Source organism: Piliocolobus tephrosceles, chromosome 15, assembly GCF_002776525.5.
Source record: "Piliocolobus tephrosceles isolate RC106 chromosome 15, ASM277652v3, whole genome shotgun sequence".
NCBI classification, from domain to species: domain Eukaryota; kingdom Metazoa; phylum Chordata; class Mammalia; order Primates; family Cercopithecidae; genus Piliocolobus; species Piliocolobus tephrosceles.
Genome location: NC_045448.1, coordinates 93,614,468 through 93,628,006, shown reverse-complemented (window position 1 = coordinate 93,628,006; position 13,539 = coordinate 93,614,468). Strand labels below are relative to the sequence as shown.

General features: G+C 46.9%; 1 protein-coding gene across 1 annotated transcript in view; it reads left to right on the top strand.

Moving 5' to 3' along the window:
- The first annotated feature begins 227 nt into the window (after positions 1–227).
- Positions 228–13,539, top strand: part of MERTK (MER proto-oncogene, tyrosine kinase) — a 131,377-nt gene continuing 118,065 nt past the window's right edge. The window contains exon 1 of the mRNA XM_026449785.2: positions 228–539. Coding sequence (XP_026305570.1) covers positions 479–539 — 61 coding nt within the window. The 5' untranslated portion in view covers positions 228–478. The remainder of the gene's footprint in view (positions 540–13,539) is intronic.

Here is a 13,539-nt window from a genome sequence, read left to right as displayed (position 1 = left end):
CCCGCGCAGCGGCCAGGGCCGTCTCCTCTGGACCTCCAGCCCGCCCCTCCCCTTCACTTCTCTCTCCAGCTCCCTCCCGGTCTCAGCCCCCTCCCCTTCCTCTCCTCCCAGCTCCCCGCCGTGCGCCCCACGGTGGCCTTCGGCCCGCCCCTCCTCTCCAACCCCCTCCCTTTCCCCTTTTCGCCCCTCCTCCCCCTCGTCCTCCCGCCCTCTCCCACCCCAACCTGCTGGGCCCGCCGGGACTCGGCCCCCTGCCCGCCCCTCTCCTCCAGCCCTGGTCGGCCTCGGCTCGGCCCCCGGCCCGCCCCTTCCAGCCCTCAGCACCACCCGCCGGCCGCTGGGCTCCGCCACTCTGCACTCGCTGCCGGGGCCGCCTGGACAGGGAGCTTCGCTGGCGCGCTTAGCCGGCGACAGGGCAGGTTCGGGACGTCCATCTGTCCGTCCGTCCGGAGAGAAATTACAGATCCGCAGCCCCGGGATGGGGCCGGCCCCGCTGCCGCTGCTGCTGGGCCTCTTCCTCCCCGCGCTCTGCAGTAGAGGTGAGTGCGTCCGGCTGGGGGCCAGGCGAGGGGGTGGGGGCTCCCAGGAGGAAGCAGAGGGCTCAGGGGAGTGAGCGCGTCCACAGGGGCGCGCCTGGCTGCTGGACAAGTTTGCAAACACCCTCCAGCCACTGCGGTGCCAGAGAAGGGGGCGCAGGCGAACCTTCCGTCCACTGACCGCGGCCCCTCAAGCGTCCCGAGGGCACCCAGCCCGGCTTGTGGGTGCGCGTCGTGGTGAAGCCGGGTCGGGGTCGGCGCTGCAGCCTTCCCTCTTCACCGCCGAGGAGGAAATCGAGCTCCGCTGGGCGCGCTGCAAGTCTCGAAGTTCGTACGAGTGGAACGTAGGTAGCAGGTCTGGTCTGGAATGCGACGAGAACTTTCCACTAAACAGAGTTGCATGGTGGTGCCCCGCTCTGGCGGGAGTTCCCGGGGGCCACAGATTCGGTCTCCCGAGGGACCCGCGCGGGGCGAACGAACGGGCTGCGGGAGTCGGAGCTGCATTCGGGGAGCCGCGATAGACTGAGGCCGAGCGTCCGGCCAGGGAGGGACGGCGGTCCTGGCTGCTCCCACTGGGCCCTTACGGACATTATTAGCATCCCTTTGTAGGGGCACCCAGAGAGTGTGGGGACCTGGAGAAGGGGAGCATTCTTTTCACTCCTGTTGTGGCAGAACAGAATTTACGGTGCTCGACAGCGTTTACGTTTATCTGGACGCAGCCAAGTGTTGTTACAGGCTTTTTTTTTTTTTTTTGAGACCGAGTCTCGCTCTGTCGCCAGGCTGGAGTGCACTGGCGCGATCTCGGCTCACTGCAGTCTCCGCCTCCCAGGTTCAAGCGGTTCTCCTACCTTAGCCTCCCGAATAGCTGGGACTATGGACGCGCGTTACCACGCCCGGCTAAATTTTGTATTTTTAGTAGAGATGGGGTTTCACCATGTTGGCCAGGATGGTCTCGATCTGTTGACCTCGTGATCTGCCCGCGTCGGCCTCCCAAAGTTCTGGGATTACAGTACTGAGCCACCGCGCCCGGCATGTTCCAAGTATTTTAATACAAGATGCTGGGTTGATAAGTGGAGGCAAGGAAGGCCGGTTTCATTCTGCATGAACAGCTTATTTGGGGAGTGAGTGATGAACAGATTTGAAGTTTGATCGCTGATGCACTTCTTGAGGAAGCTGGAATAAACTTATCAGGCTTTACCTGAAAGAGAACGAAAGGGGGAAAATGCTAAATAAACACATTCCAAGTATTTTCTCTTAGCTAAAAGGTTTCTATTTCCATTCAGAATGCAGATTTTATCTCTTTTGGTCGTGAATGCACTTGATTAGCCTTCACCTATTATAATCAAAGATGTTTTTTAGGAATACCTGGAAAGCTCAATTTATAGTCAAGTAAGTTACTTAAAAGTTTTTCCTTTGAGATTTTCCTTTGAAAGCTCATTTACTCAAATGAAAAATTCTTAAACAATGCACCTCTTTTTCCACGTTAAATTACATAAGCAATTTATAATTTGGGGCAACATAGCAATTTGAAACAAACTTTAAGAGCCAAAAACCAGCCAAAGAACGAAAGCAGTTCTGTTCTCCACTGCCCCCCCCCGCCCCCACCCACTAAACCTTCAAAAATTCCTCAGCATTTCTGCCAGACCCATTTTTCATAATCTGCTGCAAATCTGTTGTATGTTGCTACTAGTGAGGGCTGCCCGTGAATAGTCTTGGAGGTAGTGAATGTGGTGAGAACCATGGAGAAAGTAATGGGAACGATAGTTTTGTGTTAAATACTTCAAGATTGGAGTTCTTTTGTTTTTCTAAATTTTTAACAGGCTGTAATAAAAAATGTTTGTAGCCAACAATCAACTTTAATCAGACAATCATAAAAAGGCCTTTTAAAATCCACCCAGCTGGAAGAATGAAAAGTTTCACCAATTATTCTTCTTGCACTTTTTGCTTTTTGTTTTGAACTTTACTTGTGAGATGTCTGACAGTTTTACGTCTCACCTTATGAAAAGCTTAAAGAATGGGATTCTCACTGGCAGAATTACAGCACAAAGGAGTGCTGTATGAAGAAATTAAAAATGGAAATTGGACTCTTCATCTAATTTTAAGATTTTCGTATTACACATTGTGGGTCTGAGTGCTTTGCTGACCACACAGGAGAGAGATAGAGAGAGATAATGAGAATGTGTGTGTAGATTCTACACTGTAGAAGTATCGAGGAATGGATAAATAAAATTTAAGCATCATTTTAAGCCAGGAATTACCCTCTCCCCCCCAACACACATACACACCACACATCTCACAAAGACATGCACACACAGAACTGGAACTGCCAAACCAGGAGCATTTCAAGACTTTCCAGTCTTTCCTTTCTGCTCAGTCTCAGATGGGGGTGCCATTGAGCAGCAAAATGAGGCAAGCGGTGGCTCTCTGAAGGGCCAAGGAGAGGATGGAGTAAGATAAATATAGATGTGGATAAAAATGAACGCATTATGAGGACTTAGCTCATGATGAGGCTATGTGTGCAGCTAAACTCAACCCTTAGAGTAAATTAAGCTTTTGAGATTCTTTAATGTTAATATTTCTCTTCCAAACTGATATTGTAACATGTATTCCAGTATATTGTAAACATCTTCCCAGAGGGAACTTTTAAGTTGTTCTCTTGCTTGTGGGCTTTATTACAAAGGCTTCAAATGCTTTTTGAAAGTACATGGTGGATATTTTAAAAATGAATACTTTTTAGAAAATTATTTTGACCCATTAAAGTGCTAAGTGGAATGCTTTTCTTTTCTTTTCTTTCTTTTTTTGGCAGGGTCTCATTCTGCCACCCAGGCTAGAGTGCAGTGGCATGATCATGGCTCACTGTAACCTCAACCTCCTGGGCTCAAGTGATCCTCCCACCTCAGTCTCCCAAGTAGCTATGACCATAGGCACATATCACCATGCCTGGCTAATTTTTTATTTTTTGTAGAGACAGGGTCTCACTATGTTGCCCAGGCTGGTCTTGAACTCCTGGGCTCGAGCGATCTTCCCACCTTAGCCTCTCAACATGTGGGGATTATAGACATGAGCCACCATGCACAGCTGAATACAATTTTTAAAAAATTAACAGTAATTTTTTTTGTTTGTTTTTGAAACAGAGTTTCGCTCTTACTGTCCAGGGTAGAGTGCAATGGCGCAATCTCGGCTCACCGCAACTTCCCGCCTCCCGGGTTCAAGCAATTCTCCTGCCTCAGCCTCCCGAGTGGCTAGGATTACAGGCAGGCGCCACCATGCCCGGCTAATTTTGCATTTTTAGTAGAGACGGGGTTTCTCCATGTTGGTCAGGCAATAGATTTCTCTTTTTTGTGGGGGGGATGGAGTCTCACTCTGTTGCCCAGGCTGGAGTGCAGTGGCTTGATGTTGGCTCACTGCAACCTCTGTCTCCTCGGTTCAAGTGATTCTCCTGCCTCAGCCTCCTGAGTAGCTGGGATTACAGGCACACACCACCACGTCTGGCTAATTTGTGTATTTTTAGTAGTGATGGGGTTTCACCATGTTGGTCAGGCTGGTCTCGAACTCCTGACCTCAGGTGATCTGCCTACCTTGGCCTCCCAAAGTGCTGAGATTACAGGCGTGAGCCACTGCACCTGGCCTTACCTTTTTCTTTGCTCGTTTTCCTCCACTGTCCCCCCACTACAAGGTAAGCTCCTGGTGGCAGGGCTGCTGTCTTGTTCACTGCTAACACTGCGTGGAGCTATAGGGTGATCAGTGAGTATCAGAGCACAGCATGAAAGAACCAAGCCCCTGCATGCCTTGCCAGGTGCTCCTTACCCTTCTCTTTTCCTACTGGCTTTTCCAGAGACAGAATTGCTGGAGCTCCCATGCCCTCACATTCGGGGCTTGGTTAATAGAAAACAATCTTTTATTTTGCTGTGATGCCAACATGATTTCATTACTGGAGGAGCTAGTCAATTAAAACAAGAGAGATTTTTGGATTGTGTTAACCCCAAACATATTTTATATTGTCCTAACTTTTCCAACTAGAAAAAAAAAGTCAGAAGGTAATTTTTTATGTTAAACACAGTTCTAACAACTCCTTGATCAGGGGCAGGTAGTCCTTGGTGCCTTGACTTTGGCCCTTGTCATTAGTTTAATCTTAACCCAAAGCATATGGCTTTGAATTGGTATGTGTCTCAGCAGGAGGTTAATTATTATAAAAACTGAAAGGGGGCTCACACGATGTGAAGCACACTGTGCCTCTGGGGACTGGAATGAAAGTGTTAACCGGGACTGGCCTCTGGGGCTTTGGGGGTGGTGGTTAACTTTCAGGACCTCTCTTCCTTTTTGGGTACTCTATTGCATAGAATAGTTAGGAGGATGTAATGAGCTACTGGCAGGTGATACGTGCTTAAAATATATTTGCCATAATTACCAATGGCTCTTCTCCATTCTTCTGAACTCAAGTTTGGGGGAAATGTTTTTCCTAGACAAAAGGTGTTGGGAGGAGGGTTCTTTTCTTACTGAAGTGTTTCCTGAGTGGTCCACCCTCCATTGTTCAGAATGCTTTGGTGAACGGGCCCTGGGGTGTCACCTTAGAGTGCCCAAGTCCTTTGCTGCAGCTCTTTAGGGTTTTGTTCCCTAGTAGTTTGAGCAAAACCCACCCAGGACCAAGCAGTTCTCCAGAGAAGCAGGGCCCGCCCTGCTGACTGCCACTCCCCTCCTACCCCTGCCCCCATACCTTCCCTTATGGAGTTCAGACTTGACATAGTACAGGAATAGCTTCCTGTCATGTGCCTCTCAGGAAGGTATAAAAATGAAGTCCAGTTCCTGTTCAACTTTTCCCACATAACTCTTTTCCAAAGTGGGTGTGGTTTCTTTCTTTTTTTTTTTTGGTATTTGTTTTGTTTTAGGGTTTTTGAGTGTGAACATGCAGAAAATTCTTTTGTTTTTTGTTTTGTTTTGTTTTGTTTTGTTTTTTGAGATAGAGTCTTGCTCTGTCACACAGGCTGGAGTGCAGGTGGCGCAATCTTGGCTCACTGCATCCTCCACCTCCCGAGTTCAAGCAGTTCTCTGCCTCAGCCTCCTGAGTAGCTGGGATTACAGGCGCCCGCCACCACACCTGGCTAATTTTTGTATTTTTAGTAGAGACGGGGTTTCCCTATGTTGGGCAGGCTGGTCTTGAACTTCTGACCTTGTGATCCACCTGCCTTGGCCTCTCAAAGTGCTGGGATTACAGGCATGAGCCACCGCGCCCGGCTCAGAAAATTCTTTTCCTTCTTACCACATCGAGCTAGGTGTTCCCAATGAGGTCGGTTGGCTGCAACATAGAGAAAATGAGGCTTTGGTTCGTAGAATAGATTCCATGTACAGGTGTGAGTATGTGTGCGCAGGGTGGTCTTGTAGGAAATGGAAAGGGCCGTGAGCCCCAGGTGCACTCCTGGCTCCTGGTGCTTCCTGCTTGATGGCATGGGTGAGCCAGCCCTCAGGTGTCCTGGAGGGAACCCTGATTACTCTCCCTCTGGCACTCCGGGCATTGGCTAACCCTTGACCAGAGTTAAACCAATTCCCTCTCTTTTCATTCTATGTCTCCAACTCCTGCCTCCAGCTAAAGTGCTAAAAATGCAGCCTGGCAGGGGCAGAGAATTCCATTAGGATCAGCAGGCCCCTTTTGGAGAACAAGGATACTAAGAATACCTGCCATCCTGGCACTTCCTCCCTCCTAGGCCTTAGTTTTCTCTGTCTGAACCATGGCTGTTGAACTGGGTGAAAGATTCTTACCCACAGGAAGGGAGGGCCTAGATCTTCCCTAGTTTTGTGAGACTCTGCGGCTGGACAACCCTCCCTTCGTGGGAGCTGCCACATTTTCACTCTCGGGGCCATTGTCAGGCAGCAGGATCTGGGGACATGGCCTGCATGTGAAACCCTGGGCTGCTATGGCCAAGTCACCTCCTCAGGTCCTGGTGTTTCAGAGTGATAAAGGAAGAAAGGGTGATTGTGTCTTGAACATTTCACTGAGAAACCTACACTCAGTTCTTTTTTTTTTTGACATGGAGGCTCACTCTGTCACCCAGACTGGAGTGCAGTGGCGCGATCTCAGCTCACTGCAGCCTCCACTCCTGGGTTCAAGCGATTCTCATGCCTCAGCCTCCCAGGTAGCTGGGATTACAGGCACCCATTACCACGGCCAGCTAATTTTCATATTTTTTGGTGGAGACAACGTTTCATGGTGTTGGCTTGGTTGGTCTCGAACTCCTGACCTCAGATGATTGGCCCGCCTTGGCCTCCCAAAGTTCTGGGATTATAGGCGTGAGCCAGTGTGCCCAGCCAGAAACCTACACTCAATTCTAAAGCATTTTATTTCGTCCTTCTTGCCTAGATCTTCAACTATCAGTGCTTCTTTCACTCAATGGTAAATGGATTTTCCATGCATCTTGGAGGTGGCAGGGAGAAGGGGCAGAGGGAGTGAGAGAGAACAGATGTTGGCTTTATGTTTGGAACAAAATTACACCAAAAGCTAAGAACATTTATATTTGTGCTTAGAGAAGCCCCATTTCTTTTCAGAAGCTCAATGCCTGGATTTTTGTGCCAGCACATTTTCCACTTGTATGTTTCTCCTTGTACTCTGTGCCTTCCATGTATTTCTGTCGGTTCCTTCAAAACAAGATCCAATCCTCACAGGGTTAGTGCTCTGCCCTAGGTCACTCCGGGAGGGGTCCATCCTCCGGATTTAGATCTCAGGTTGGCACTTACGCAAATGCTTTCTGACAGATCCCTTTTTGTGTGTAATCTGCTTTTTCCTTGAGGCTCTAGATATCTCAGCATTCAGGGACAGTAAACATCTTAGAACTTGCCTTAGCTGTGGTCTTGCCTCTCATTAGATACACAAAGGAAAGCCTTGTTTATTTTGGAGAAGGAAATTGTTTTGTTATTTTAAGCCTTAGGGCCTTGTTATTAGAGCTACCAATAGTAGATTGGCTTCATTCTGGTTTTGAAAATGATCACTTTCACAAGTAAGAACGGGCTGTCTTAGTGGAGAATATTAGAACAGAGACTCAAACTTAACTGAACGTTGTTTTCTGTCACTGTGCTGCTTAGGGAATTCTCAGTGAGGTGATAAATATTCATGGACTCCCCAAGTGGTGTGTGTGCCTGGAGGCCAGTTTTTCACTTGTTCCAATTAATGGCAGGCTGCCTCCACACAGGAAGTGAAACCAGCCTTTAAGCCTTTTTGCAATTCTGGCACATGATTTGAAGATTTGGTGATGAAAACAATGTTCTTTGAAAGTTTTGGAGCAAAGAAAAAAAAAGCAGCTTTTTAGATTCACTCCTAGTTTAAAAAATAACCACTTTGGGAGTTGAAAGATGTAAATTCTCATCCCAGCTTTGATAGGAACCTACAGGGACAGCTGGGGTATAGTGTCTCCTCCTTCTAAAACTCCACATCCTCACTTGTCAAATGGGAAAGCAGATAGATGATTCTGGGCCCCTTTGGGGCCGAACACTGATTCCATCTAAAGGGGAGAGGGTGGGAAGGGATACTTTCTCCCATGCAGTTTGGGACACAGAGTCTCAGCCTGAGTTTGACCCTCAGCCCTGTGCCTGACTCTGGGTGTGAATATCCTTAGGCATCAGCCTAGAAATGGAGATGGAGGCTGTGTGAAGAGTTTCATTAAAAATGAGTGATGCAGCCGGGCGCGGTGGCTCATGCCTGTAATCCCAGCACTTTCGGAGGTCGAGGTGGGTGGATCACCTGAGGTCAGGAGTTTGAGACCAGCCTGACCAACATGGTAAAACCCTGTCTCTGCTAAATAACAAAAAATTAGCCGGGCATGGTGGCACATGCCTGTAATCCCAGCAGCTTGGGGGGCTGAGGCAGGAGAATCACTTGAACCCAGGAGGCGGAGGTTGCCGTGAGCCAAGATTGTGCCACTGCACTCCAGCCTGGGCAACAACCGCAAAACTCTGTATCAAAAGAAAAAAAAAAAAGAGTGATGGTAGTGGGTTCCTTGCTGTTGACAGCTGCCATTCCCCGCCACCTGGGCTGTCTGTTCCTCCAGGAAGTACCCTCTCCAACTCTATCTGGGGCAGTAGAATAGTCTGGAAACATGGAGGAACATTTCTGAGAATATTGGATCTCCCCAAACACATATGACCTCTTCCTGCTAAATCTTCTGGAAAATGGGCTCTTGGGTTCTGAGAGACAGAGGGATGGACTAAGCTTTTTCTGGGGTGGATGGAGTGGGGCATATCCTCCCGAGGGGGAACAGCAGAATAGTCAGGATCAGAGAGAATGATGTCATTTTCAAAAGTTTATTCATTCAATATTATGTCATTTTATATTTGGAAATTTAAAAAATATTTTGTGATATAAGCTGTAGAATGCAATGCTCTTAAATATTCTGGCTGGGAAGATAAGGATAAAGACCATGATTCATGACAGGGGTTCTCAACAAGAGGTATGCTTCAGAACCACCTAGGAAGCGTTTCCACAGTGTAGAAGCTCAGGTTCCCAGGACCTGTGAGCTCAATCTTTGGGACTGTGGCCCTGCCTTGTGTATGTCCAAGCCATTCCGTGCCACCTCTTTCATTACACTCCACTGATACAGTACGTCTGATGCCTGATTCTTGGGGAGTGCTGGGGAGCCTTTCCCTATTACCCCATCCCAGGAGGGGTATGTATCAGAACCTGGCCATTGAGGGTAGGAATAAGCTAATTATGCTTATCGAAGGAAGGCAGCAAGTCCTGGACAAAGTGAGAATGTTGAGCTGGATGATTCATTAAGCTAAGTGCCCTTAAGATTCTGTTGGTGGAAGGAGATACAGCTAATCAGGTGGGCCAACCAGTAAACAGGCCTTTCCCTTTTTACCATTACGTTTTTTCCTCTCACCTACTCTTTATACTCACATCTTTTTTTTTTTTTTTTGAGACGGAGTCTCGCTCTGTCGCCCGGGCTGGAGTGCAGTGGCCGGATCGCAGCTCACTGCAAGCTCCGCCTCCCGGGTTCACGCCATTCTCCTGCCTCAGCCTCCCGAGTAGCTGGGACTACAGGCGCCCGCCACCTCGCCTGGCTAGTTTTTTGTATTTTTTAGTAGAGATGGGGTTTCACCGTGTTAGCCAGGATGGTCTCGATCTCCTGACCTCGTGATCCGCCCGTCTCGGCCTCCCAAAGTGCTGGGATTACAGGCTTGAGCCACCGCGCCCGGCCATATACTCACGTCTTATTATAAAATATTTAGAATACACAAAAGGATATAACAGGTAATAAAACTCACCTGTGTACTCACTACTTGGCATAAGAAGTCAGACATTAGCACTACAGTGGAAGTCTCCAGTCGTTCCTCTCTCCAGTGTCATCCCCTCACTCCCACCCAGAGAAAACCATTATCCCACATCGGGTGTTTGAATTCCCATGCATCTCTTTATCCTTGGACCACGATTGACATGGTTATGTTGGTAACACTCTATAGTGTTGTTTTGCACCATATCAGTTGGAGTTTACATTTGATTGCATATAACATAAAATCTTATTCAGTGGTGTAACCAAAAGGGGAGTATTTTTCTCATATAACAAGCAGTCTGATGGCAACCAGGTTGGGATTAGACAGTGGCTCCATGATAAAGTCAATGACCTGGCTCCTTGCTCTGACATCTGTAGTGTATGCTTTTAGAACACATTGTTCCTTAAATGGCTGCTGTGCTTCTGGGCATTTCATTTGCATTCCAGGCAGAAAAAAGCAAAAGGGCAAAGGACAAAAAGTCTCATACCAACTGAGTCTGTCCTTTTTATCAGGTAGGTGACTGGAACATCTCAACAGCAAAAAACAAGCCATCCGATTAAAAAATGAACAAGTGATCTAAACATGTTTCTCAAAAGAAGACATACAAATGGCTAACAGATAAATATATGAAAAAATGCTTCACATCACTAATCATCAAGGAAATGCAAACCAAAATTACAACCGGGTTTCGTCTCATTGCATTTAGGATGGCTATGTCAAAAAAGCAAAAAATAACAAATGCTGGCAAAGGTGTAGAGAAAAGGGAACTCATACACTGCTGGTGGGGATTTAAACTAGCACAACCACTATTGTGGCAGGCCAGGTCTCACTAACGCAGGCCTCTGTAACAACTGTTCCAGCACTGAGTGGTTAAGTTCAATATTAAAAGCTAATAGAGCCGGTGCCCTCATACAAAGGCTGGAATGTAATAAAAGCCCATCAGAAGTTTTGCCCAGGCCTTTCCTAGGCCTTGAATCATGACAAGATAATGAAGGAATTCTTAAAGGCCCCATTTAGGATTCAACAAGTTTTATTGGGGATCTGAAGAAACTCCCCAGACCTCCACAAACAAGTTTATTGGGGGTCTGAAGGAACTCCTCAAACCTCCATGATTTAGCAGGAGACAAGATAATAAGGGTAATCACCCCAGCACCTGGATTTACTTAGATTAAGTACATTTACTGAGGCTCCAGAAGAAGGTCCTCAGCACTCAGATCTTAGTGATAGATTAGAAGAAGTTAATCACTTATGTCTTTAAATGAGTACACACTTACATGTAGACATATAGCTTAGAAGGTATATAAGCCCTGGAAAACTTTATAATTTTGAGTTGGTCTAGGGATATATTCCAGGCCTTCTCACTGTACCCAGTTACAGAAATAAACTCCCTTCTTTTCCAGTCCATCTGCATCTCGTTTTTGGGCCATGAGAATAAGCAGCCCAACCCTCGGTTTGGTCCAGGAACGCTATGGAGAATGGTATGGAGGTTCCTCAAAAAACTGCAGATAGAACTACCATATAGATCCTGCAATTGCACTTTACTGGTCATTTATCCAAAAGAAAGGAAATCAGTATGTCAAAGAGACTTCTGCACCCTCATGTTTATTGCAGCACTATTCATAATAGCCAAGCTAAGGAATCAGTCTAGGTATCCATCATCCATGGATGAATGGATAAAGAAAATGTGGTATAAGCCTTGGTAACATGGTAAGACCTACTCTCTACCAGAAATAAAAAAAATAGCTGGACATGGTGGTGCTTGCTTGTAGTCATAGCTGCTCAGCAGGCTGAGGTGGGAAGACTCTTTGAGCCCAGGAGTTTGAGACTGCAGTGAGCTATGATTGCCTTACTGCACTCCAGCCTGGGCAACAGAGTGAGACCCTGTCTCTTAAAAACAAAAAACAAAAAACAGAAAGCTATATATATGTGTGTGTATATATATACACACACACACAAACACACACACACACACAATGGAATACTATTAAATATTTAGCCATAAAATAAATTCTGTCCTTGGTGGCAACATGGCTGGAACTAGAAGACATTAGATTAATTAAAACAAGCCAGAAACAAAGTTAAACACCACATGTCCTCACTCATAGGTGGAAGCTAAACAAAACAGTTGATTTTTGTAGAAGGAAAAAGTAGAACAAAGGATACTAGAGCCTAGAAAATGTAGGAGGAAGGGGAGGATAGGAATAGATTCGTTAAAGAATTCAAAATTACAGCAAGATAGGAGGGATAAGGTTAGTGTTCTATAGCACTGTAGGATTACTATAGATAAAAATAACATATAGTTTTTGTTTGTTTGGTTTTGAGAAGGAGTATTGCTCTATTGCCCAGGCTGGAGTGGAATGGTGTGATCTTTTTTTTGTTTGTTTGTTTGTTTGTTTGTTTGTTTTTTGAGGCAGAGTCTCGCTCTGTCACCCAGGCTGGAGTGCAGTGGCCGGATCTCAGCTCACTGCAAGCTCCGCCTCCCGGGTTTACACCATTCTCCTGCCTCAGCCTCCCGAGTAGCTGGGACTACAGGCGCCCGCCACCTTGCCCGGCTAGTTTTTTGTATTTTTTAGTAGAGACGGGGTTTCACCGTGTTAGCCAGGATGGTCTCGATCTCCTGACCTCATGATCTGCCCGTTTCGGCCTCCCAAAGTGCTGGGATTACAGGCTTGAGCCACCGCGCCCGGCCTATGGTACGATCTTAATGGCGCCATCTCCGCTCACTGCAGCCTCCACTTCCTGGGTTCAAGCGATTCTCCTGCCTCACCCTCCCAACTAGCTGGGATTACAGGCACCTGCCACCGTGTCCAGCTAATTTTGTATTTTTAGTAGAGAGGGAGTTTCACCATGTTGGTCAGGCTGGTTTTGAACTCCTGACCTCAGGTGATTCACCTGCCTCAGCCTCCCAAATAGTGCTGCAATTACAGGTGTGAGCCATTGCGCCCCGCCAACAATAGTGTATAGTTTGGAATAGCTAGAAGGAGGATATTGAATATTCCCAAAACAAAGAAATGATAGACGTTTGAGATGATGGATATGCTAATTACTCTGATCTGATCACTATATATGTGTCACAACATCACTGTGTGCTCCATAGATATATACAGTTATGTGGATTAAAGCAGGTTTTTACAAATTATTTATTTATTTATGTATTTATTTATTTATTTTTGAGACGGAGTCTCGCTCTGTCGCCCAGGCCGGAGTGCAGTGGTGCCATCTCAGCTCATTGCAAGCTCCGCCCCCCCAGGTTCAGGGCATTCTCCTGCCTCAGCCTCCTGAGTGGCTGGGACTACAGGCGCCCATCACCAACTGTGGCTAATTTTTTTGTTTTTTTTTTTTTTAGTGTAAACGGGATTTCACTGTGTTAGCCAGGATGGTCTCGATCTCCTGACCTCGTGATCTGCCCACCTCAGCCTCCCAAAGTGCTGGGATTACAGGCGTGAGCCACCGTGCCTGGCCGATTAAAGCAGTTTTTTAAAAAGGTGATAATTTGATGTGAGGCCCCATGCTGTGGATTTCTGCTAACCTTTCCCTGGTTACTCCAAACTGCCAGGAAGAGTGGCGAATGAAGTGTGCTAGCTGGGAAGTTGCCACCCTGAATGAGATTGGGTCCCCTTTGTGGAAACAAGGGGAAATGGGTGCTGAGCAGGACACTAGCAGCAGCTTACCTCATAAATGTTATAAAATTTCATATAGTGTGCTTTCTTCTTCAGCTTGCTTTTTTTTTTTTTTTTTTTTTTTTTTT